Source organism: Ochotona curzoniae, unplaced genomic scaffold, assembly GCF_017591425.1.
Source record: "Ochotona curzoniae isolate NIBS_2020 unplaced genomic scaffold, NIBS_Ocur_1.0 contig_64, whole genome shotgun sequence".
NCBI classification, from domain to species: domain Eukaryota; kingdom Metazoa; phylum Chordata; class Mammalia; order Lagomorpha; family Ochotonidae; genus Ochotona; species Ochotona curzoniae.
Window position 1 is genome coordinate 2,102,146 of NW_024466502.1, and position 24,871 is coordinate 2,127,016.

Consider the following 24,871-nt stretch of genomic DNA (forward strand, 5'->3'; position numbering starts at 1 on the left):
GCCCAGCACTGACTGTTACAGCCATTTAGCAAGTGAATAAGCAGATGGAAGCTCTCTTTCTGTGTTTTACATTCTCTCTCTCCCCCTCTAACTCACCCTTTATAGTAACTAAACAAATCTTTAAAAAGAGAACAAATATATATGTCCATTAAAAGGCAATCCTGAGAATATGCAAGGTTGCGTGTCACTTACAATAGTTTGAATTTAAAAACAACCAAGGTATCCACCAAGAGTAGAATAACTGAAACAAGGACACAGCATGATGTGCCATATGTATTTTTGGAAACAAATATTACACAGGAATACACTTGAGAACGCAAGGGAGTGGCACTCATCACTACACATGCATGTCACGTGCTAACACTGAGCCAAAGAAGGTGGCCATCCACAAAGGGAAGAAGGAGCTTCCTGGAGTGTCGCTTGCATCCACATCCATGTAGTTCTGTGTCACACGTGTACAACTCCACAGATCTGTAAGCGTGACATGTACACTGCAGCAATGCCATGCCTCAATAAAACAGTCAAACAGTAGCATACTCACTTGGACCTCAATGATGCATGGGGTAGAGATAGCTAGTCAAATATTTGTTAAATGAGACACACTTAAACCCGTGTTTATCTTGGCACCACCAAGTCAAACACTATGTGAGAATAGTAAACTGCATTATGATTGACCTTGGCTACTACAAGAGGCCCAAACGCCATTTACTAATATAAAGATACCAGCAGGGAAGTAAACCCTAAACAGGAAAGTCCCGGGCTGAGGGAGCCAGGAAGGGCACCTTCTCCCAGCAGCCCAACACCAGCGAGGTGGCCTTTCCCCCATTACGGCTTTCATTCACGTCCAGGGTTCTTCTCTGTCCTCCTCCCAGTCGGCTGATGCTCTTTGGCAGCAAAGGGCCATTTCCGGGGCTGCTTCCAGACCGGTGAGTTTATTACCTCTGGCACAAATGAACAGCAGTAGCTCTCTGCCTGTTTTCTCTGGGTAACTGAGCCAGAGAGGTAGGCCCCTGGTGGCTGAGCAACGTTATCCGAAGGCAATACAGCACGATTGTCAGCAGCGCACAACTACAGAGGAAGTACTCTGAGCACGTGAGCTTCGTGGAAACGAGAGGCAACACAAAAGCAACTCGGGTATGTGTGGCTGTCTCTTCCTTGCTCAAAGACAGTGGCCATCTGTATTAAACCACATGCCGTACACTATCCAGCAGTGCTTCTAAACCAGGATCCGCTGTCTTTACACTTGGATTGCCTCTTACAAAATGGTAAAGCCAAGACAAAACCCACGTGAGCAAGCCTGAATTCAGTTGCTTCCTTGCAGTCTTAACTGGAGGATACCTCTCCTTTACTCGTGTCTGTGCCAGTGGTGAGGTGGCTGCAGGAGACAACTGAGGGACAGGTGAAGGACTCAGCCACAGGCTGCCCAGGGATGCCTGGGCTCTCGGGGGAGGTTTGAAAGGAGTGAGAACTCTGTTTGAGGGAGCTTTACAGTTCAGGTTTTGGCTTTCAACACATCTTAAGTGTAGAGAGTGTGGATTTAGGAAGCCATAGACAGAGGTGTGATCACATGAGAACACACAGTGAAGGTAGGCTGGGTGAGAGATGTCCTGCGACCTTTGAAAGAGGTGTGACTAACATGCAGAAGGGCGCCTCCTCAGCGGGAGAATGCCCTGGGTATCTGGCTGGACATGTTGAAGCAGGCACAGGCTAGTCTGCTGTGACTGCAATGCAGGACGGAATGTGGATTCTCCACGAAGGTCTACAGCGTCTCTGCGGCTCACACTTGTTAGGGAAGAGCTGAGGATTCACAGGCAGGAGTGACGTTTCAAGTACAGGCTTCAGCATTCACCTGGAGTCGGAAGGGCCATCTCAGCAAGGCTGCGCTTGCAAAAAGGGGAGTATGTTTCTCACGGTGAAGATTTGGCTGCACTGCTGGCTAGAAGAAGCTTACCAAAAGCTCCTTGGGTTTGAAAGCACTGCAACACTTCCCTAAGACTCACCGTCTGCGGTGGTGGGGATGCAGATCACAACACCTGTCCTGCAGCGGCTTCAGTCCAGCAGGGAGCCTTAAGCAAGGAGAGGCCTGGGGAAAACCTACCTGTGTGTCTCTGCTTGCAGAAACAACCAGTCTAATCAGATATGCTATGCTGTGGGCCTAGACTCCCCAGTAGGGTAACATCGGTTCTTAGTAGAACTCTGGCCATGCTTCACCTGCAGCTCGAGTCTCTGTGTGTTGTGCGTCATGGTTCTCCATGGGAATAAACAACTCTGCTTGGGTGATAGGAAGCCTTGTTTCTGAATTCCAAGCCACATGTTCCGAATGCCGTGGGCTGATATTCTGCAGAATACGCTGAGCAACACGACCCTGCTGCCCATCCCCTCGTTCCCTCTGTTTCTGAGGTCACACACAAACCAGAGACGTGGCACCAAATCATCTGTGCTTGGAGCACGCCTACTAAAAATGGACTGTGCCATGCAGTGCTCGAAGCTACAAATTTCCCTGATCCACCCATAGCATATTTCAAGAGCATCAGATATTTGAATGTGACCGAAGTTTTAAAAACTTACCCTAAGAGTCACAGACTCATAGGCCTTGGAATCAAAATCAAGCCAAGAGGTATGTGAGCCCCAGCTCATCTGCACACAGACGGGGTGTGAGGAGCTCAGTCTCAGGGACTGAGAACATTAAGATTCACAAGACATAAATGTTTTACTTGCAATTTCATTAATGCTAAGTGGCATCTCGGAAGAGAAAGCCAGATCTTTCGCTTCCTATTACTCTGTAAAATGAAAATTGTTACAACTCAGCTAAAAGATAAAATTACTGTTGTTGCAAATGAACTGTCCTGCACTTGGACATGAATGCACACATGCTGAACTGACCTGCCATTCAATCCTCTAGCATTTACCTACAATGAAATGCATTGTTTGGTATTTGATTTTTCATGCTTTGGTTTAATAGAGTTCCTTTTCTTCCTTCATAATAATTCCCATCCAATACAAATCTCTTATCTTTTAAAACTACTTTTAAAAATGTTTAAGGAATGTGAGCTGTGCTATGTGTGTTTTAGGTTGACAATATGATGCTGCAAGCTAGACTTTTGCAGTAAAAACCCTTGCTTTTTGCTCTTGGCTAATGCCAGGCCCAGGTTCAGTAAAGGCTCAAAGAAAGAGGGAGGGATTTAGGCGGCTGGTCACAGAAGCATCAAAGCTGTATGGCACAGGCCTTCGCAATCTCTTGGGTGACATCTTTTGTGTGAAGCTGACTTACACCATTGTTGGTCTGCCCTGAGCACCTCCTTGTGAAGGGTGCTGTGCTGAACGCTGGGGACGCGCAGCTAGCGTCACCTCAGGGCATACCCAGACTGTGTTACAGAATTACCTTGAACAGAACTTAATTGGGATAAGCAAATCACCTGCATTTTAAAGGGTTGCTCTTACAGCTTTAGTACTAAGCCTTCCCACTTCTCAGCACTCTCTAGTTCTAGGTGGGAGGCATTCCTGGAGTCAGGCATGGCAGGATGCACTCCCTGATCTTCCCACTTTCTGGCTGTGTGACTGAGGCCAGTGATTTAATGTCGCTGGTTTCGGGGTTCTTTGGAAGTGGGGAGGTAATTACGCTTGAAGTTGATATCAGTACAAAGGGTACTCTGCTGCAGCTCCCTGCCTGGCTCAGTTCACAGGTAATCGCCCATACGCACTGGCGGCATGACATCTGCCTCCACCAATTACCCAAGCTTGGAAATGGATATTTAACCAGAGTAGGAAGAAGGAAAAGTTCAAGGCATGGGGCACACGAAAACCTAAACTGTGCCTTGCTTGGAAAGCACGCCATCTTCTGTCAGCAAGTAACACTCCAAGAAGGCTAGTAACATGCACAGGCAGTCACTGGGGCTTCCAGCTCAGCAGCCAGAAGGGGACAAGGCAAGGCGCTTCCTCTCGGCCTGGCTCTGCAGCTTTCCCTGCTGTGATGGCAGAGAGAACAGGGTCAACACAGCCCGCACTCTGTGGAGCGGGACGGCCATCAGGACTTCAACAGAGACCACCTGCACACACTCAGGCAGGTTGTGGTGCAATGACTGCTCTCCTTAGTATAAACACACCTGCCTCTGCCCCTGCACTCAAGGAAGGGAAGAGAATGCTGCAAGAGTCTCCTCCGCCTTGTAAATGGCTGCGTTTCTTACACATTTTATTGAGAGTCTTGGCTCTCAAATCATATTTACAAGTAACATTGCAGTTGTTTTCGCAGCAAGCAAGGACTGCTGGATGCTGAATGTGTCTTCATCTCCTAGATCTGATCAATCTATTTTCTATCTCTGTAAAACAAGGGCGAAAGGCGAGAGCACAAAGCTCCTGAGAGGGTCAATAAGCTGCTTATCACACGAACCATCATGTTGGCCATGGTACACGGGGACTGCTAGGGTGAGTGGCAAATCTTTGTTATTTTATATTTATTAGGTAGCAATTAATGATTGTTGGAACATTAGCAGAATGTACACAATGTTTTCATCAACCCTGCTGCTTCTTATTCCTTAGGATTCTTCTATTTGAAAATAAAAATTGTCTCTCAAAATGACAGAAAGCAAATGCACAATTGCCAGGCAAAGATTTTTAGGAAATCATTATACATATGGGCGTTCAGGGAGGAAGTGAGGCAGAGGGAGAGTGATGTAGAAAGCAGGTTTTGTCTCAGATATTTGCTAACTTGTGTATCTTGGGTTGTCACGGTAATAAGCACCATGATTTACATAAGTCTACTCTGAAATAGCAGTCACTCATATATTCATAAGAATCACAGCAATCTCACTATTTAATGGGGAAAACCCCCAGTCTGGATGAAAGAGAGAAAAATGTGGTGTGGTAAACTTATTTTTACAGCAAATTGTTTGCTATTTTGTCTCTGAAACAACATACAGACATAATATTTAGAACGAAGCAAGGGAAGCAAGACACGGATGAACTGTGAAGTGTTGAGCGGATATTTCATAGACACGGAGGAGGAAACCCCCGGAAAACACAAAACAGGCACTAGACTCCAGAACAACAGAGAGAAAGCCCAGCGTTCACAGCGAGTACAAGCAAGTGTGCAGCACACCGGTGGGGAAAGTGAAGCAGTGAGCGCAGAAATGGCGACTCTTGGAAGCAAACAGCCCTTCCGGTCAACCTCAAGCATTGAAGACGACAGCAGTGTGCACACAGGCCAGGAATGGAAAGCCTGTTACACGAGAATTGTACAACCAACCTCAAGATGAGAAAGTCAGAGTTGGCTACAGAATACATGAAAACCTCCAAGTGGGCAACTTTATGGACAGTTTAGGTGAAACAAAAAAAATGAACAATTCAAAAATACGAACTTGAGGCATCCTCCCAACCAGATTTTAAGGAGGTTTCCCCAGATACCAAATAAAAATATCATCTTCATGTCGCATAAACTCGTCACACAAAAAAGGAAGGGACCCCATGAACTATTGACTGTGCACGTCACCCCAAAGCCCAATCAAGAGAAAAATTTAGACCTGTCACCAATCGAATCCAAGAATCCTAAATGAGTACTGAAATCCTGAATCAGTAAGCCAGGGCTAAATGGACCTTCCATCAATGAGGGGCCACTTTACACCATGAGAAACATACCCCAAGCAGTTTGCCACTTGGACAGAGAAGTGATATTCCCTAGGGTCTTCAATAGGTAGGGAAAACACTCAACATCTACAACTTACCAAGGATTTTGTACTGGAATGCTGGGCAGACATGTTAGATCATGGGAAGTGCTTAGCCACATTGCCATTACTTTGAAAGCAATAAGAAAGGAATACCAATTAAACTCACAGGAGACTTCTCACAGGAAACTCTACACGCAAGAAGAGAATGGAGTGACACATTCCAGATTCTAAAAGAAAAAAATTGTCAGCCTAGGATAACATATCCAGCAGTTTTCTTTTGTCTTTGAAAATGAAATAAAGTTCTTCCACAGCCCAGAAAAGTTAAAAGAATTTGCCTCATTCAAACCTGCCCTACAAATGATACTTCAAGATGTTCTCTTGACAGAGAAAAAGAAATAGCACTCACCAAAACCAAAGGCAAATGTGAAGAACATTCCAGTAAAATAACAGAAGACTAAATCAGTGAACAACCCATTGCTAAAATGACAGGACCAAATTACCACCCATTCATATTAACCCTGAATGTAAATGGCTTAAGCTCAATCAAACGTCACAGGTGAATAAACTGGATTAAAAAACAAAACCCATCTATTTGTTGCCTACAGGAGACACATTTCACCAACAAAAATCAGCAGAAACTATATCTCAGCCATTTTGATTTTTTGTTGTTGTTAGTTTTATCTCTTTAAAACAGCTTCTTGTGATTAAATTATTCAATGACTCATAGGTCATACAGTAGCATCATTTTCCTCAAGAAGGTTCTTGATTTTCTTTTTCATTTCTTCAGCGACACATTAGTCATTCTGTAGCATGTTATTTAACTTCATGATGTTGTTAATTTCTTTTTTCTTCCTGTTATTGATTTTGTTTTGTGGCTTTTCATTTAAGGGGATGTACAGTAACTGTATAATGGAGACTATCATATCCAGATGTGAGAATACAATGCAGTATGCATCTCTACTTCCAGACAAAGATGGACTCCCAATGAAACTGTTTACTATATGACAATAGGATGCTGGACTCTCTGCCATTGTCCATGCCTGCAATGATGGACATATGACTGTGTATGAAGAACTATACTTTAGTAATGATATAGGGAACTCAGTGAGAGGGGAGGGAATTGGGAAGGTGATAAGGAAATCCCAGGGGCCTATGGAACTGTATCATAAAATGATAATAATAATAAATAAAAGATTAAAAAAAGAATAGATCTACTCTTACCTTGACCGGCAGTGCATGGCAATGCCGTGAAATCGTTAGAAATAACAGACATTAAGAGAGTAAAGTGTAACTATGGCCATGGATGTCAGCAGACAGCTCAGACATCCTCCAGGAACATTATAAGAGCTGACACAAAAGCCAGGATTTCTACATGCAAGATGAATACAGAAAACTCAGGATTCCAATAAAACATTAAAATATAATAGAAAAATAGAAGTCAACTACAAAGTACCTATAAAAAGGCAAGTAACGATGCCCAAGAAATTAACGAACAAATGAACAGCGGGTGAAATGTACATATTCATAAAAGAAGCAAAGATCAATACCCTAAAAGAACCATTGTTCCCAGTATTAAGCCACACACGCTTTTCTAGTCAACCTTCCAGAAGAATTTTTAAAATTCATATTTTATAAAAAGGTCCAAGGACAATCAAGACAAAGTAGGAACTTTGTGTAAGAACTACATAACTAAAACAATACATTACTGATAGAATTTTAAGCAGATTAAAAACCAGTAGGGGAGTGTAGAAACACTGGTCAGAATCATTGAAGAGCCAACTGAAAGCATACAATTTCATAAACGCCTCATATACACAATGTGGATGATGTGCTGCAATCTGAGAGCTTCAGGAGGTAAACCGAGGGGCCTGGAGAACAAGCGTCTCCTAGAGTCCCTGAGGGTCCAGAGCCCTGTGCTCCTGCCCAGCTGGGGGTCCGCCCGGGGGTCCTCACCAGGAGCTGTGCAGGGGTGCGCTCCTGACAGGCCTAACCACCCAACCAGAGAAACTTCACACGCACGTCTCAATCATCACGACTGGAAAAAGTGCAGAGACAAGTGTTTTCCAGCAGGGACACAGACGAGATCTGTGTTGTCTTGGTCCAGGAGACTTCACGCAGCCGTGGGGAGGCATTAACCAGCTCTTGCTGATCAGTGCAATTAAGGTGCCCACACCAGGGAGAGGAGCAGAGACTCGTCTGCCACTCCAGAACTCGGGACGCCCTGTCAGGAAGCACTGACGGCTACAGGATCAAACACTGAAACAGGAGCCTGGCTTCACTGTCTCTGGAGAGGAGAGGTCAGGCCTGGGAAGGGGAAGGCACGCTGACAGGAAAGTAGAACTACAAGGAAAGTTTATATTGAAAACAAACAAAACCTTGAAATGTACGCATGGCTTTTCACAGGATGCATTTCCCGCGAGCTTTCCGAGGGTCTCTTCTACGCAGGAAAGCACGTGGGACCTCAGCTTTTGGCAATGACTGCCCTCTTCTTTGATGCTTAACAAGAATCCTGAGCCAAAGTCCCCAGGCGCTGAATGTGCTCATTGCACGCAGTAGGCCTGATATCGCTTTATGATCTTCCTGATTATGGCATCATTCCCAGGAAAGGACTCCACGATATAATGAAGACATTAAATGGAGAAAACCGGACAAGTCCATTTTCAGTTCCTCATGGACACACTGCAGGTATTTCATCATTTTTACGAGGCACTTGAGATTTAACAGTATAAACCCATCATTAAGAATTAAGTGCTTTCATTGTAGTACTGTAACACACGGAATGCCATTTTTAAACAATACTTAATTATGAACTGATTTCTGTGTTTTTGGATTATTATCTCTTTTACATATACCATTTTTGATTTATAATTCTCATCAAATCTTCATAATTTAAAATTTTCATAATCATTTAAATCTGTAATCATTTCAACAAGGTAGACACCTGAAACTAACATGTAATGAAAACATTTGGTTTTAATTAGATTCATTGATGCATGCTTAATACGAGCTTCAAATTCAAGTTACAGTTGGCTTTCAGTTTCTGTGTCTGACAAATGGGGACAGATTATACCTCCTGGCTCCTGCTGAATGGTTAGCTGCAATGTCTGAACCATAGACTAGTAGGAGAAAAGTGAGATGGAGGAGGAGAGTGTGTGGGCAGGGGTGGGGAGAGGAGCGCAATGGAAGGGATGGAAGGGAAAGGAATGGAGGACAAAGGATGGAGACGCGAGGCGAGGAGATGTGAGTGAAGGAAAGAAGAGAAAGAGGAGACAAGATTGTGAACCATACAGAAAAGTTATTCTCCAATTTTATAATCAAAATAGCAGTGCAAATACATCCAACTTGGAGACATCTTCTTATGCTCTGCTTTTCAACAAGGATCTGTTTATTTTTGTAAAATGCAGAGTGGCAGAGAGAGAGAGAGGCCGAGAGACTGAATCTTCCTTCTGTGGCTTCCCTTCCCAGATGGCTGTAACAGCTGGGTCTGGGCCAGGCCACAACACAACGGGACGCAGAAGCCTGGGGGCAGCAGAAAGGAAGCAGAGAGGCCAGACCTCCAACCCGGCATTCTTCCAATTTTTTAAAAAAAGATTTATTTTACTTTTTTTTGTTGTTGTTAGAAAATCAGATATACAGAGAGGAGGAGAGACAGAGAGAAAGATCTTGTGTCTGATGATTCACTCCCCAAGCAGCTGCAATGGCTGGAGCTGAGCTGGTCCAAAGCCAGAAGCCAGGAGCTTCTTCCAAGTCCTCCCACGCGGGTGCAGGGGCCAAAGGCACTGGGCCATCCTCAACTGCTTTCCCAGGCTACAAGCAGGGAACTGGATGGGAAGTAGGGCTGCCGGGATACGAACCAGCACCCATATGGGATCACCGCACATGCAAGGAGAGGACTTTAGCTGCTAGGCTATCATGCCAGGCACAAAATGCAAGAAATTCTTTAAGGACAAATAAAGAAATTACGGTAACCCTGAATGTGATTTAGCTATAACAAGATGTAACAAATCCTATCGCTAATGCCAGGAATCAAATTGCTGAACTGATAAGTGAGTTAAACACAAAATAACTCTGGAGTGAATCATGTCAGCCTCTTGGTGAGACGTCCTCTTTCTCCCCGTGCACCTGCTCATTACTTCCTCTCCTGTGAAGGCCACACTGCAGTCCCACTGAGTATCAAGGAGAGTTCCAATGACGGGGTGCTTTTCACAAATGCTATTTCCTTCACTAGCCACCTGCTCTAGCTTCATGAACAATCTCAATTCTGGGGTGAAAGGACCAAAACTAGGCAATCATTGGGATAGCAGCAGTCCTGCTCAGTTGAAGACCATGGTCACATGCAAGTTTAAATCCTGATCTTCCTCCTTCACCCAAAGCTGTAAGGGTCTTCCATGTGCTGGGCAGCCAGAGAGCTTCTACTCTGGATCTTGTAAAACAGCACACTACAGCGTCAGCTGACTCAGAGCCTGATGCCACAGTCGGGCCTCCGTCAGAGTCTGTGTCAGCACTCAGATCTCTTGGACGCAGATGCTGACTCACAGTCCTGGGACCCAGAAAGAAGAAAACTCTGGGGTTATCACTCTCCTGCCCCTTCCGAGAAGCACTGCTGCTGGGGAGGGGAGGTCACACAAGGCGAGTTCAGGACTGTTTGTTCCAGCACGTGGCACACACTGCACACTGCAGGGTGTCGAGCTGGTGGGGGGTTCAGGATGATTCTTCTGAATGAATGGAACAACCTTGGTCTTGGTGAGAGCTGCTTCCACAGGCAGCTGCCATCCATGTCCAGAATTCCTAATGCGACTCTGATCTCACTCCACGACTTAACTCTCTATGGATGAAGAGTCTGAGTTGCAATCAGGAACTTTTTATAATCTCCCACAAAGCCTACGATAGCACCGAACATTCATGAACCCCTGGGTACCTCAGGGATGGGAAGCCAACAGCCACAATTCCAGGAGAAAGTGTGGTGGAGAACCACAAGAAGGAGCTGACCAGGGCAGCTAGCCTTCCAACAGGTGTAGAGGGCAGGTGTGTGATGACAGCGCCATGCCATCCTATGCTAAAGACCTGGTGAGGCCTGGCAAGTAGTTAAACACTAACTCACTTCTCAACGAGTTTAGCAAATGGGAGAGCAATGGCAAGCGGACAGAGGAAACAAGTGAAGCCCTTACTTCATGGTGGCCTACAAGGGCCTCTTCTTGAGGAGGGACACGTGTGTGTATCATTCCAACCATTTACCCTGGTCTCTTCTGAAGGTCATGTGTTGACACACACACTGCAGGAAGCACCATTTTACTGCTACTATTATCATTATGCCTTTTGATTTGTGTGGATGCCAGGATTTTCAAACAAGCCTAATAAACAAAGTCCACATGTCTTTCTATGTTTGACGTACCCCGACACCTTCTGTGCAATCCTTGAGCCATCCCTGCAGCTGCAAGCAATTCCATCGCAGCAGATACCACCAGTGAACCCTGAGGCTGAGCGATTCTCAAAGGTTAGTTTACGCCCATCTTGATGAACTGGCCATCAGCTTCACCTGCATTACACCTCAGTTGGAAGCAAACCTACTTAGAGTCTAGATAGAAAAGTAGAACTATCTTAGACACATTTGTACTGCCTATGTTGTGCCTCAATTACAATAATCCACAAAATGAATTCATTCCTCCAAGAATAAACATTTCACCTACTTCAATCTTTATGACTTACTAGAGTAATTATATTTATATTTATTTTTTTCTTGCAAAATTTACAAAAACAGCATAGAAAATATGTATATCTTATCAATATCAAAGTGATCAGCATCTTTAACCATAGGGATTTTTAAAAATTTATGTAGTCTTTCCTACCATGATTTAAAAACAAATTCCAAGACACCTTAGACTGCCTACTCTAAGCTTACCCAAATGTTGAGACCTACAGCAGAGCTGCAAATATGAAGATATTAAGACTTCCTTGGCAAGTGGGTAACACTGAAAATATATGCTTTCCTTGCATTGTTTGGGAATTTAAATTCAGCTTTAAGTGACGTATGGAGGAAACAGAATACGAGAATTTTATTCATAGAAGCTAAATTGATAAGGCATTAATCCACATCCTAGTTTCCACTCATGTCTGTCTTCATTCACTGCTTAGTAAACAATTTTCAAAGGCAAGACCATCATCACCCATTTGCATTCTAATACAACGGCAACATCACCACTGAAGGAGGAATCGGATGTTTTGCACGTTGGCATGATTTGACATGTTCTGTCGAAAGCCTAGCCCACATAGAAGTATTCATAATTATGCAAACATAGGGTATCGCTAAGATTGAGAAATCAAGTGGAAATTCCCTCCAAGCTTATTTGGGCAGGTGGGTTTTTATACTAATTTCTTCGATGTCAACTCAAGCAATGCTCCCAATAGTTTCACATAAAGTTAATTTGAAAGACTTAGTATGTAACTATCACTCTGTAAGGAGTCTCACCCAAAATCACAAGGTCTGCCAGAGCAAGAAATCAGCGAAAAGCAGACTTCTTCCCACACCAAATCTTGCAGCATTTCTGCGGACACAGTCTATTACAGCCACACTCCCATGAGCTGCACCTGCACATTTTGTGTTGTAATAAGAACTCTGCTGCTCCTTTGCCCTTGCCTTATCTGAGATGTCCATGTTTAGCCAAGAACTTTCTCATTTAGTACTTTCCAAGAAATCTCAAGCAGCAACCATTTTCAGGAATTTGATGAGGAAGTCTACATGAACACAAAGGAAATTGTCAGACTGCCTCAGGGATGAGCACGTGTGGGAAGATCTCCGTGTCTGTTCAAGGCCATCCTAAGGAGCAGGAATAATAACGAAACTTTCCATTGTCACGATTCTTCAGAGATGTCTCATTTTCAGATGATAAATAGCCTTTCAAACCTCTGCTTAGCAGTGATTCAGGGTAGGAACCATGGCGATTTCCACAGAGACCCAGGAAATGAAGAAGGGGGTCAGAGAAACAACAGCGGACTCTGCCGAGAAAGTTGTGGGAACTTGGGAACTCAGCAGGTCCAGGTGCATTAGGGACTCATGCTCCTCAGCCTCCTTCCTCAAGCCACACAAGGGCACAAACACCAGCAATCCAGGGAAAACTCATGTGCATATCTACACAGGACATGGCTCGCTCTGACTTAAATCTCTAAAAGAACTATCAATAAAACCCTTCAAGTGCTTGGAATGAACTGCTTCATGAAATGCTCGTGCTGTGATAGGCAGCCTCTAGGAGCTGAGCTTTGAGCTGCTTTTGGCAGGGCAGCAGTGGAGACCATCCTCCAGGGATGCCTACCTTCTGGAATCTTCTGGGCTCTGGAGGTAGCAGTTCATGGTATTCACCAAAAAGCTGAACAGACGACTGTACAGGGACTTGGCCAAGAGATCACGGTAGAAGTCAGCCACCCGCACTGTGTGTCTCCGCAGGATCAGATCGCCTGCAATAGCAGTGAGAGGAAAGGCAGGGAGAAAGGTTTCATTGCCATCTCATTTACTCTCTGCAGTCACATGCTTCACAGGCTGTTACAGCACTAGATTGGGATTCCAGTAACTGCTAAGACCTCCTTTGCTTACACAGAATGTCCCCTAAAAAGAGACTGCACTCATCTCAGTGTTATTGGGGACACACATTGACCACAGGGCTTGACCTTGATGTAGATTATGTAAGTTCCACTCACTGAGGACCCAACCATCCATGAAGACCCTGCTAAGCAGGTTTTCTGTCACCAAACCACTCCTTTGAAACACGCCAAGGTGTTGTAACACTTGACCACTAGCAGCATTAGACATTTTCAAGGAAATGGTCTAATTGTGCACAGTGCAGGGCTGACACTGAGCTTCAAGGACAGACTTTTTATGTCATTCTGAAAGAGATAACAACAAAAAATCTTGAGCCACAGGATTTTTGGTAGAGACTAAATCAGAGAAGGGAACAAGAAAAGAAAAAATGAGCATAAACTCAGATCCCTACAACTTGTTGGGATGACAGGAATAAATGTGCATCCTGAAGTCATATTCCAAGGCCTCGGTCAAGAGGGTCCACCTCTTGGTCAAGAGGGTCTGAGTACAGAGTGGAAACTGGATAAGAGCCCTGGGCAAGAAGGGCTGAAGGCATTACACATCCACTGGAGGCACAGTTGAGGGGGAGATAGGTTTTTGGAATGGGTTAAGATATAAAGTAACAGCAGCCACTGCAGGAAAGCTCCAAGTTCAAGTTCACAGAGACTGAGCTACGAGTGAACACAGCTGTGTGAGCAAGGTCCCCCCGTCTGCATGGCGGAGGAGTTGTGATGGGTTACCACGGTGGCTGAGAGGGCAGGGGCGTGAGCACAGGATCAACACGGGCACCTGTTCCCACTGCCTAGTGCAGGCTGGTGGTGAGGTCCATTGTCAACAGAGGCAGGGAAAGGAATTACATATTCACAGAGTATCAAGACCCTTTGTACGGCTGGATACCAGGCAGGTGACAAATGATCCAGGAAATGAAGCAAGAAGAGGATGCAGAGAGCTTAGATGCCCAAACAGGAAGAGCCAGCCTGCCACTCTAGTGGGTGAGCTTTCCTGCCAAGAGGGCAAATGTATAAAATACTGTCATCCACGGGCAAAACTCGCACTTGTGTGTCTTAGGAAGACGCCTTCTGGAGCCAATAGAAGGGCAGCGCCCAGAGACAAGACAGAGGAAAGATGAGCGAAGAGGCTCTGGCCACTGACCAGGGATAGAATGGTTGATGACCAAGAAGGGAAGCCAGAAACAACCAAGGAATCGGGAGGGTGAACTGGCCTGGGGCTGACCCGCCTCATGCAGGAGGACACAGAACAGAGAAACTGAGATGGCTCCGGGGATCTGAGTGCACGATGGGAAATACACTAGTCCCAGGCATACGCTTGGAGGATTCTGAGAGTAGGGGCTTGGCAGAAATCACTAGCCATGTGTGTAAACACAGTAAGAGTGGCCTCTGGGGGGAAAAAGGCCAGAAACAACCACAGTGAGTAGAGAAGCACTGTCAGACAGATGCTCAGCCCTGTCAACTGCAATAAAGCAGGGTGAGACCAAGACGGACAGTGAACAACTGAGGAGCAGCTGGTAGAGCCAACCTGTGTGGCAAGAGGTGCTGTGCTCAGTCACCTGGGAGTCAGGGTCTTTAAGATTCCCATTCTAACTATGTCATTTTCTTAGAATGTGGCATCCATAGGAATCTCATTTCACTGAACATTGGCTTTCTCAGGTTTTAAAATAGAGTTATGCCCACCTCACAGCAGACTTGGGAAATATAAAATATTGCAATGTCTGTAGCACTTGGCACCGTGTCAATCAGTTCATAACCCTGCAGGAAATGATGAATTATATTGTGACCTAGCAGAGGAAGGGCCACTTTCATTTTCCTAAGATGACAGATTAGCTACCAAGGATGGCCAGTTAATGAGATGTTCTAAGAGCAGTAAGGGTTTCTGACAAGGGTTCAATGCAAGGGGCCAAACGGTTCATGACGCTCTTCTCGTTGGTGTTCAGGTCACAGGGACGGTTCCAGGAGGTGGGGAAAGGCAGAACTCTAAGGAGACTGCACAGGCCAGTGTCAGCCCATTTGGGCACTTGCTCTACAACCAGCTGCTCTGATTCTGATCTTTCTCCCTGCTCATGCACCTAGGAGCACAGCGGGAGACGGCCCGGGTGCTTGGGCCACGGCACCCAGGTGGAAGCCGCGGGAGGGGTTCTAGGCTCTTACTTCTGATCAAGCACAGCTTTGGTTATTGCAGCCATTGGGGGTGGGGAGTGAACCAGTATATGGAAGACCTTTCTCTCTCCCTCCCTCTGTGTGCGAATCTTTTTCAATAACTGTACCTTTCAGATAAATAAAATAAATTTTATAAACCACCACAGAAGGCACCATGATGACAGAGTACAAAGCCTTACCTTTAAAGTACTGAACGTCTGTTGTTAAGGCTGACGCCAGTTCATCTGCAGACACTTGTAAGATTCCAGCCACTGAAACCAAACCAGGGTGGTAAATGTGAAGTTAACAGGTGCTTCGTGAGGATAACTTACCAAACACACACATCAGGAAATGGGTATCTTCCCCTGTCAGAGACTCTCGTGGCTGTGCGCACAGAAGCCCAGCCAGCTTTGCTCGTCTTGCCCGCAGCAGGCACCCGCACACAGCCTGCCTCACTTTGATGTGGGGGCCGATTCGCTGCTTGGGACTACCTGCGGTTTCTGTAGTTACGAGGTGTCTTGAAAAAAAAATCTAGAAATGACTCAGAAGACCATTTCTAGAAGAGAGGACTTTTTCAGCATGATCTTTGCCAGGAAGCGAAATGTATTTGTCTAAAATGTTGAGCTAATGACACGTTCCCAAAATACACCAAGCAGATAGAGGGTGAGGGCAAGAACGTTTGGAACAACAGAAATGGCCCCGGCGCGTCCCGGCGGGGGGTGAGAACAGCGCATCTCCTAACTCATCCCGCAGGCGTTTCTAAGAAAACGAGAATGAAGCGGTGGACACTCTGTTCCCGCTCGGCTCAGCCGGAGCCCAGAGGCGCAGCCATCCCATCCTGTGTCTGTGTCTCCATCCACCGGCAAGGCTGCAGAAGTGCAGCTCGGCGGTGGGCGTGAGCAGGTGGCTCCCACTGACCTTGCTCCAACAGCTGGAGGTCAGCGACCAGGGCGGAGTCGGCGTCTGAGAGGGTGGTGAACCGGATGTCGCCCAGCTGCAGGACAGCTGCCAGAATTGCAAACAGGTTCTCCACCTCCTGGGCGTTTGGCAAAGGGAGAAAATGAATTCTGTTGCTTCAACGCGGCTTACAAGACATATCCTTTACAAACTACTATTTTTTATTCATGTATTATCACTTTTTCAATGTTTGGTCTTTCTTTGTTGTTTCTTTCATGATACAGCTCCCTAGGCTCAGAGATTTTCACTTCTATCCTCACTTACCCCCCACTCACCCAAGGTTCTCCCTGTATTATTCCAGTACTGTGGTCTTTTAGCAACAATCACAAGTCCATCATTCTATTTAAGTGTATCATGACATGGTAGGCACAGACAATGGTAGAGTCTTATAAGACACATCCCTTTAAAACCTAAACATGGGCTGCACAAAACCAGGTGACCCCTATGCTCCAGGGTGAGCCAGGGGCACCAGGAGGTGACAACTTGGGTGCAGGTGCCATGGCCCCCAATCTAAGTAACTGCTCCTGAGTCCCCTTCCATTTCTCTGTCTTAGGAGCTGCCTCCACAGACACACCCCATGCACACAACTCTGCTTAAGCCAGATGCTATCTGCTTGGTGGTGTATTTTAAGAAAAACAGAGAAAAAAAGAATGGATATTTGCCAGAATTGTGTTGCAACCCAAGATGACAGGAAGTAACAGGGTGTTTGCTCCCAGGGCATATCTGAGAATCTGTATTAGACCTTACACTGAGCTTTGGTTGTGTGGCAAGAATGAAAAAAGAACAAGCAGGAAGGTAGACCCCCACTTTTCTGAAGAGCGCCAACATCACAGCACGGTTAAACAAGGTGACCCCCGATGGGCAGGGACATGACCTTCTGGGTGTGTGGGTTCATGATCTGTAGCTTGGCAATCAGGCACCTGTGCCCCAGGGACAGTGGGGCTGTTCTGAGCACACTCACAGGGGAAACGGCACCGCCCTGGGCCCAGGGACAGATTCCGCCCAGAGCCAGTCTGGATGCTGAGGTGCCAGAGCGGTGACAAGCATTGCCTCTAGGCCTCATTCTCCACTGTCATACTCGATGGCACAATCTTGCATGTTTAACATGACATTTGCCCAGCGTCTCCCAGTCTCCAGGAACCTTCTGAGTTTTCCCTTTCTAAGAAGCCCAGGAGCAGTTTTTGTTTGTTTAACCAACCTGGCATTCTGCCAGCCAGGTACCTCTGCAAGGCCCAGTGTCCTTGAGGACCTGGCAGCTCTGTGAAGCCTCAGCCAGGAGCACCGGCTTGAGCGTGCCTCTCAGCATGATGGGGTCTGGACAGGATGGATGTAAGAATGATCCTCTGTGAGTGCAGGAGGCTGCTGCTCTGCGACTTCCAGTGGTGAGCAGGAAGACTGCCGCCTGCTGGGCCAGCTCTCTCCACCCAGGACAGCAAGGGTACAGGTGCTGTTCCGAACAGAGCTCAGGGCCACCATCACCCGCACATTTTCGTTCAAGGATTTTGTCAGCCCGTAAATACCTTCCTTCACTTCTTGTCAGACATCAGCCTGTCACCGTGGGCTGGAATTCTCACACATTAAAGTGATGTCAAAGGGCCAAAATGAAGAAATGAATCTGGTGTCTTTTGTTAAAACATCCACCTGTCTTTTACCCTAAAGGCTGACGCATCCTCTATCACCTGACTCAGTCAGCAGGTACATGTTGCTGGTCCTGCCTTTGAGGATCAATCCTGGATTTTCAAAGCCTGTTTCCAAGCAACTGGTGTTCAGGTGAAATGGCTCCCTGCTCCTATCTGTGTCCCCATTTTATCTAAAGAACGGCGATGTCAGGCCTACATGGGAGAGGGGGAAAGCAGAAAGGTACAGAAGCAGCAAAGGTGAAGGCAGCAAGGAGCAAGTGAGAAGGAATCGGAACAGGACAGGATAGAAACACACAGACTCAGAGGAGCAGAGCCAGAAGAACAAGGCCCACAGATTCTGGTCTCTGAGTGCAGCAAGGGTGGAGCACAACCAAGTACAGGGAGCCAGTTCATTCTGCTGGGTCTCATTTCCCAACCCTGTCCCGGCCCCCCTTCCATCCAGCTGCCTCACCAAGCTATCACTATGAAGACAGAAGAACAACAAGACCAGGTCCACCAAAGCATTGGTGCCCCAGATCAGAAGGGATGTCTCTAAGTATGTGACTCAATTCCAAGTGGCCTCCACAGTCTCGCATTACTTGCTCATGAGGACTTGGCTGACGACCCCAGCACAGCCACAGAGAATAGGAGGCAGAGAGATAAGCAGAGATCTGTGGGCACTCCGAGAAGCCCTCCTCACAGCTCCACACCACGAGACCAGTGCTGTTTCATGTGGAAACATGCGAGCTTGCAGGATATTTAAATTCAATGAATTAAAATCAAAGAATGTGAAACACTCACTTCTCCCTCTGTTTTGTGCTGCCTGACCAATAACCGCTATTGGCTAGAACTGGACCAGTGCCTGGGGTGAACGGACTGGGGACAGCTGCTTTATCACAGAAACATCCAGTGCACAGCTGTGGTCTCCTAGGCTTGGGGGACCTTTCTCAGCTTCCCAGTGCTTGCAGAAGTCATTATTCAACTAATATTGCCCAGGTAAAGTGATGATGAGTTACCTTCATGGTGATTGTTAGCAGTAAATCATCATTTCAGATCCACCCACCTTCTCAAAGACCAATGGGTGGAAAATGACCTAATGGCTTGCGTGGAGAGACACTTTTCTCCTGTTGCACAAGGGTGGTGGTCCTCCTCTGGCAAGCTGCACTCTCCCCTCTTACTAAGGGTTTTTTCCAAGGTCATTGCTTTCGTCCCTCCATACACAGTCGGCTTGTAGCTACTGACCCAGCCCCCAAGTGACCCCTGGGAGGTGGGGACTGGGCCTGGGTTTTAACTTTCAATGTCTACCACCATGGCTGCAATGCAGCTCCCGAATGACTAACATGGATGAATCAGTAGAAGGCTTGATTTTCCCACTGAATCGCCAATAATAGGACTCACCAAGGTGCTGAAGCCAACTACATTTAGCGCTTGTTTCAGACTCATCAATTTTTCCCTGTTCAGAGCTTGCTCGGCCGCTGACAACTCCTCTCGCGTGGTCTGCTTCAAGTACCTGTTAGGACACAAAGCACATGGACTCAGGCCTTGGCTGTTTGTCAGATTCTGGGAGACTGAAACTCACCGTAGCCATCTGTGGTCATTCAAGTGGTAGAATTCACCTGCACACCCTGTGCCCATGTGTTGACAAAGCTTTAGGAACACAATAGCACGTGGCGCTTCAGGAAATGGAAAATAGCCCTTATTGTACTGAACCTATTCACACTGCATACCACGGCCCCCACCTCAGCTGTGTCCTTGCTCATGTAAGGAGAAAGTCACGGTGTTTTGTGGATTTCCTACAGAAACTCGCCAGGATCTATCACCTGTAGTAACAATGCCTGAATTCTAGCAATGTGCTATTTCTTTTTGTCGACATCTTTTCATTAGAAGTTGGTTCCTTTACTGACTGATCAAACACAAGCCAATCACATTCCGAATGTAGGGGAAAGCAAGAGCTTGTGCCTGGGTCTGCAGCACATCACCGCCAAGGGCGGAGACAAGAGGCGGAGGCCATCTTGAAGCAGGCACGCAAGCTTCTGGTGTACATGGGAAGGGGAGGGTCCGGGAGTGGGCCCTGGGGAGAGGCACAGTCTCCAGCTGGAGTGGACATCGGCATTGTTTACGAAGGCACCCAGGGTTGACCAAGCGCAATGCATCCTGGCAACAAACATCTATTGAGCCAGTCTTTCAGGAGATGTACCAAGCTGAGTTTTGTGCATCTTGCAGAAGCTTCTATTCTGATTTGCAAGCAATTAACAGACCTGGGGTTTCCAGACCAAGAAAGGGATGAACAGCTTGGCATCCCTGAAAACACATTCTGGTGCCCCAGTGGAAAATCTCTCGGGAAGGGGTGAGGCAACCAAGAGTAGTGGGTAATCCTGTGAGAGGCCGGAAGAGGTGAGAAAGAGGATTGAAGGAGGAGAGACAGAGGGGTCCAGGGAGGGAGGAGGAGGACCATTAAAGATGTGTTCACATTTCTTTCTGGGAAACAAGCAGAGCCATGCGCCCACGAAACCAGACAGCGTTGTCCACAGAATGACTGACTGTTATGAGACAGCCAGCCTTAAAATGCCAAGGATTCTTGCTGAATTTGAGCCACTTGTTAAAGTTCTAGTGGTGTTCCAAGAACGAGAGAGAAAAGAATATGAAACAAGGAAGTACCACGAAACAAAAGGCACTTGCGAATATCCGCGGAAGACGCACAGCACCTTTTAGCTCCACTGTTTTTGCACCATCTTTTTAAAGTTCTCTGGTATTATCAGAAAGTCACTGATATGCAGTATTTTCATGGTGTGGACTTAAAGGCTAATGGGTGAGTGGTGACTGACAAGACAGCATGGAAGCGAGCAGTCGGGTCCTAGGCACAGAGGAACTTGCAGAGTGGCAGGGGCAGGACAAACGGCATAGTGCATGGGAGAGGTCTGCAATGGCATCACTGCTCCCTGAAAGAAGAGCCTGGCTGAGGTGGGTGCAGGAGAGACGTCCCAGGGCTTAGCATCTGAGACAGGTGCATATAACGACAGGACAGCAGACTCAAACCTCAGGATCGTGGGTATGGAAGAGGAGGGAGGTACAGAGAGTGGGAAAGCCAGGGAGTCCTGAGCAACCTTGGGGGAAGGAAACCACGTTGCAGCACGGAAGGGCGGGATGTGCTCACCAAGGCCAGGCTGGCTGGACCACCAGGCAGCAGGGCAGTTACTGCCTTATGACTTCAGTATTTCCAGGAGACAGTAAGGTCAGGTTTGGCATGAAGACTCGGGTGGCGGCAGCCAAGAGAAGGTGCTGCCGCCACCCAGCAGTGCCGACACTAAAACAGTGAGGCACGCTCACTGCTGAAAGCGGCTGCGTTTAAATCCTTCTCTCCACTGGCCCTGCCCTCATTGGCTTAGCTTTCCTCTGCCACTTCTCTAGCCCTAATTCCGCCACCCTTCTTCCCGTTCTTCTTCCCGTACTTTCCCTGTCTCCTTTCCGCGCCCCCCCAGTCTTTCTCGTCCGTTGTCCCCCAGTCTTCTGTCGTCGTCGTCGTGTCTGTCCGTAGTCTGTCGCAGTCGTCCTGTCGTCTGTCCGTGGTCGTCCAGCTTTTACCGGCTACTTTTATATCGTTCTCCACCAATCACTTCTCCCCGTGGGTCCACTTGGCGCTACGTGATAGGCCAGTAATCGCAGCGGGGGCATTAGCCTATCCCTGTGACTTCCTGTTTACCTGCTGGGGAGACCAACTCCACCTCTTGGCCCTGGGCCAGCCGCCATCTTGCAACGGCCCCTCCTAATCCCAGGAGTGGCTTTAGCACCCTGCTCCCCACAAGAAGGGGTCAGAATGCAGCCTCTGAGCAGGGAGATGCAGCTAAATGACTGAGGGTGCACAGCTCTGGAAGTTGGGAAGTGGAGGCCACAGGCTGGGGTGGGGTTGCTATCATTACAGCTCCCCCACCTGAGGCCGGGTAGGCAAGCTAGGGTTAGGCAAGGGGGCAAAGGAAAAGCCACAGGCAACAGCATCTGAAAAAGTTGTCTTATGATATTCAGGTCATCGTGCCTTGATACAGTGTAATTTCTTGAATATGAAATACTCCTAATGAGAAATTGCAACTGCTCCAGGCACTGCCAGTTCTCACAGCCATTCTTGTGCCTTTTCCAGGATTCTACTTTCTTTCCCTCTTGCTGATCATCACATGAGAGAGACCATTTATCACATTACAGAAGAGGACAGTCGGCTGCCATTGCCACTGCCACTTCAGGCAAATATCCAAAAGGTACCATTACTATTAGCATTCTTTAAAAGTAACCAATGAGTATACTCCTCCCATTACTAGCCAAAATATTTGTTTAAGCCAACTCCTTTCTTATTTTTTTAAATCAAATGATTTATTTCACAGACATAGACAGCAGTCCTATTGGAGTCAAAGCTGGGGGACCATGCTCTAATTATGGGTCTGGGACAAAGCCAGGGGGACCATACACTAACTATGAGTCTCCCACATGAGTGATAGGGGCCAACTGCCTCAGTCATCACTACTGCTTCCCTGGGTCTTCAATCCCAGGAGGCTGGAACTGGAATCTACAGTTGACTATCAAGTACAGATGCTCCAACATGGGTGGCAGGCCCACCAATGTGCATCTTAACCATGAGGTTGATCATGTGCTATCTGATGAGACCTGCTCCATGCACAAATATCCCTGATTCGGCATCTTTGCCCCAGCTGAATTGCTGGTGGAAGTGGACAGGGTCATCCTGGTATTTGGGGGAGGGTCTGGCTGGAAGGCAGGGCCTTCACAAAATTCATGGGAAATGCATCTCATGAAACCATTATGCACAGAGTCAGAAATTTATTTTGTACCAAAATAAACTTTGCAGATTCACGAGTGCACGAGCTTTCTGAAGATTCCCTGCCTGTCTTGGGCTGAGGGAAACCAAACCATGAAAGACCATTTTAGGGGGCAGTCTGCCCGAGACAGGCTTCTCTACTCAAAATGGCTGTGTACAGTCACAGAGTTAGACAGAAAGAGCAGTTAAAAACACCTGTAAAACACCACATCTTTCATGCAAATTTAAATGTCCCCCTAAAACGCAATGGGATTTAATATGATTTCACTTCAGCTGGCTGTGAAAGTGTTTCTTGATTGATAGGATTAGTGTCAGAAGATCATTACAGGCTTATTCCTCCAGATTAAAAGTCCTGCAGTGGTTTCCCCATGGACATGAGTCAATCGTACAACCTCACACCAGGGCAGAGATACTTAGAGAAGATGTGCCTGCCAATATATTGAAACCAACAATCAGAGAACTGACATTTGTGTTACTCTACACATATGTCATCACCTAAAAACTGAGTAAAATACATTAAAAAACAAGTAAAAATTGCCTAATGTGTAGTTCATGAGATGCTGCGTGCCCTATACTTTCTACACTCAGATTTCATTTTGTCAATTGTTTCTTTGAGGCAGGGAAAGATGCAGAGCTTCCCCAGATGCTCACAATGACCAGGAATGAGAAGCCCAAACCACATCTCCCACGTGCGTGACAGGAAAATCCAGGACCTACTGGCCTACAAAGGCCGCCTCCAGGTACACACCTGCAGGATGCAGGCAGTGTGGACGGAGCAGGGACTCAAACCCAGGCACCCTGGTCCTGGACACAGGGTTCCACGCACCATCACAGCATTGGACCAGATACCTGCCCCTATGCTCATATATTTTTGGGAAAAAAACAAATTTATTTGAAAGTCAGAAAACAAAGGGAAGGAGAGTTCAGAGAGGAATTCCACCTGCTGGTTCACTCCGCAAGTGGCTGCAACAGCAGGACTGAGCCGGCTGGAAGGCAGGGGCCAGGAGTTCATCTAGTTCTCCACATGATGGCAGGAGCCCAAGACCTAGGCCAGGCCTTCTTCCAGGCACTTCGTTATTGTTGCTTTTTTCCAGACTACTAGCAGGAAATTGACTGGACAATGACCAGCCAGGCCATGAACCGGCGCTCACAGCAGATGTCGGCTTCATAGGCAGTAGTTTTGTCCATGGTGTCACCACGCAAGACCTGCCCCCAACACTCAGATTTTAGTGCACACACAAGATAGGAAAGTTTTCTGTAAATACTCTCTTGCTTACGTGGGGGACTTTTAGTAAATGTGTTCTATCATGAGGAAGCTTTTAAAGCTCTTCAAGTGAAACATTGGAACACTCTGACACTGAAACAAATGCTGTTCTCAACACAGAGTAGCTTAAATCCTAAAAATAGGCCTTTCTCCTCTCAGATCAAAACAAGAAACAATTTCCAGGAAAAGCTGAGAGCTCTCACATGACCGCCGGTCTTCCTGTGCGTCACCTGAGAGCTGACCATCACAGGCAAGGGCAATGCCTGGGCTTTCCAGCTGATTTTAATGCTTTCAGAGAGGTAAGAAGGGTTCCAGGCTGAGTGAGAGACTCCAGTGGAGCAGCTGTCCTTCCCCTGAAGTTACTCCACTCACGACAATGCAGTGGATTAAAACCACCCAGAAACGGTCTCAGCCGACACTCAGCTGATGGAGTGAGCAGTGGTCCCACCAGCCCAGAATCCAAACCTTGGAACTCAGCATTCACTCTTTTTTTAAAAATTTATTTATTTTTGTTACAAAGTCAGATATACAGAGAGGAAGATCTTCTGTCTGATGGTTCACTTCCCAAATGACTGCAACGGCTGGTACTGCACCAATCCAAAGCTGGGAACCAGGAACCTCTTCCGGGTCTCCCATGCGGGTGTAGGGTCCCAAAGCTTTGGGCCGTCCTCAACTGCTTTCCCAGGCCACAGGCAGGGAGCTGGATGGGAAGTGGAGCTGGATGGAACTAGAACCGGTGCCCATTAGAATCCTGGCGCGTTCAAGGTGAGGACTTTAGCCACTAGGCCACGGCGCTGGGCCCAGTATTCACTCTTGCCTGTATTATTCC

The 24,871-nt window shown here is 46.9% G+C and overlaps 1 protein-coding gene across 1 annotated transcript in view; it reads right to left on the reverse strand.

The window, feature by feature from the left end:
* Positions 1-24,871, reverse strand: part of MYO16 (myosin XVI) — a 361,148-nt gene that overhangs the window by 172,747 nt on the left and 163,530 nt on the right. Inside the window, exons 16-19 of the mRNA XM_040991535.1 lie at positions 19,358-19,500; positions 16,302-16,419; positions 15,584-15,655; positions 12,968-13,109 (exon numbers count right to left, since the gene is read on the reverse strand). Of these exons, the coding sequence (XP_040847469.1) occupies positions 12,968-13,109; positions 15,584-15,655; positions 16,302-16,419; positions 19,358-19,500 (475 nt within the window). The remainder of the gene's footprint in view (positions 1-12,967; positions 13,110-15,583; positions 15,656-16,301; positions 16,420-19,357; positions 19,501-24,871) is intronic.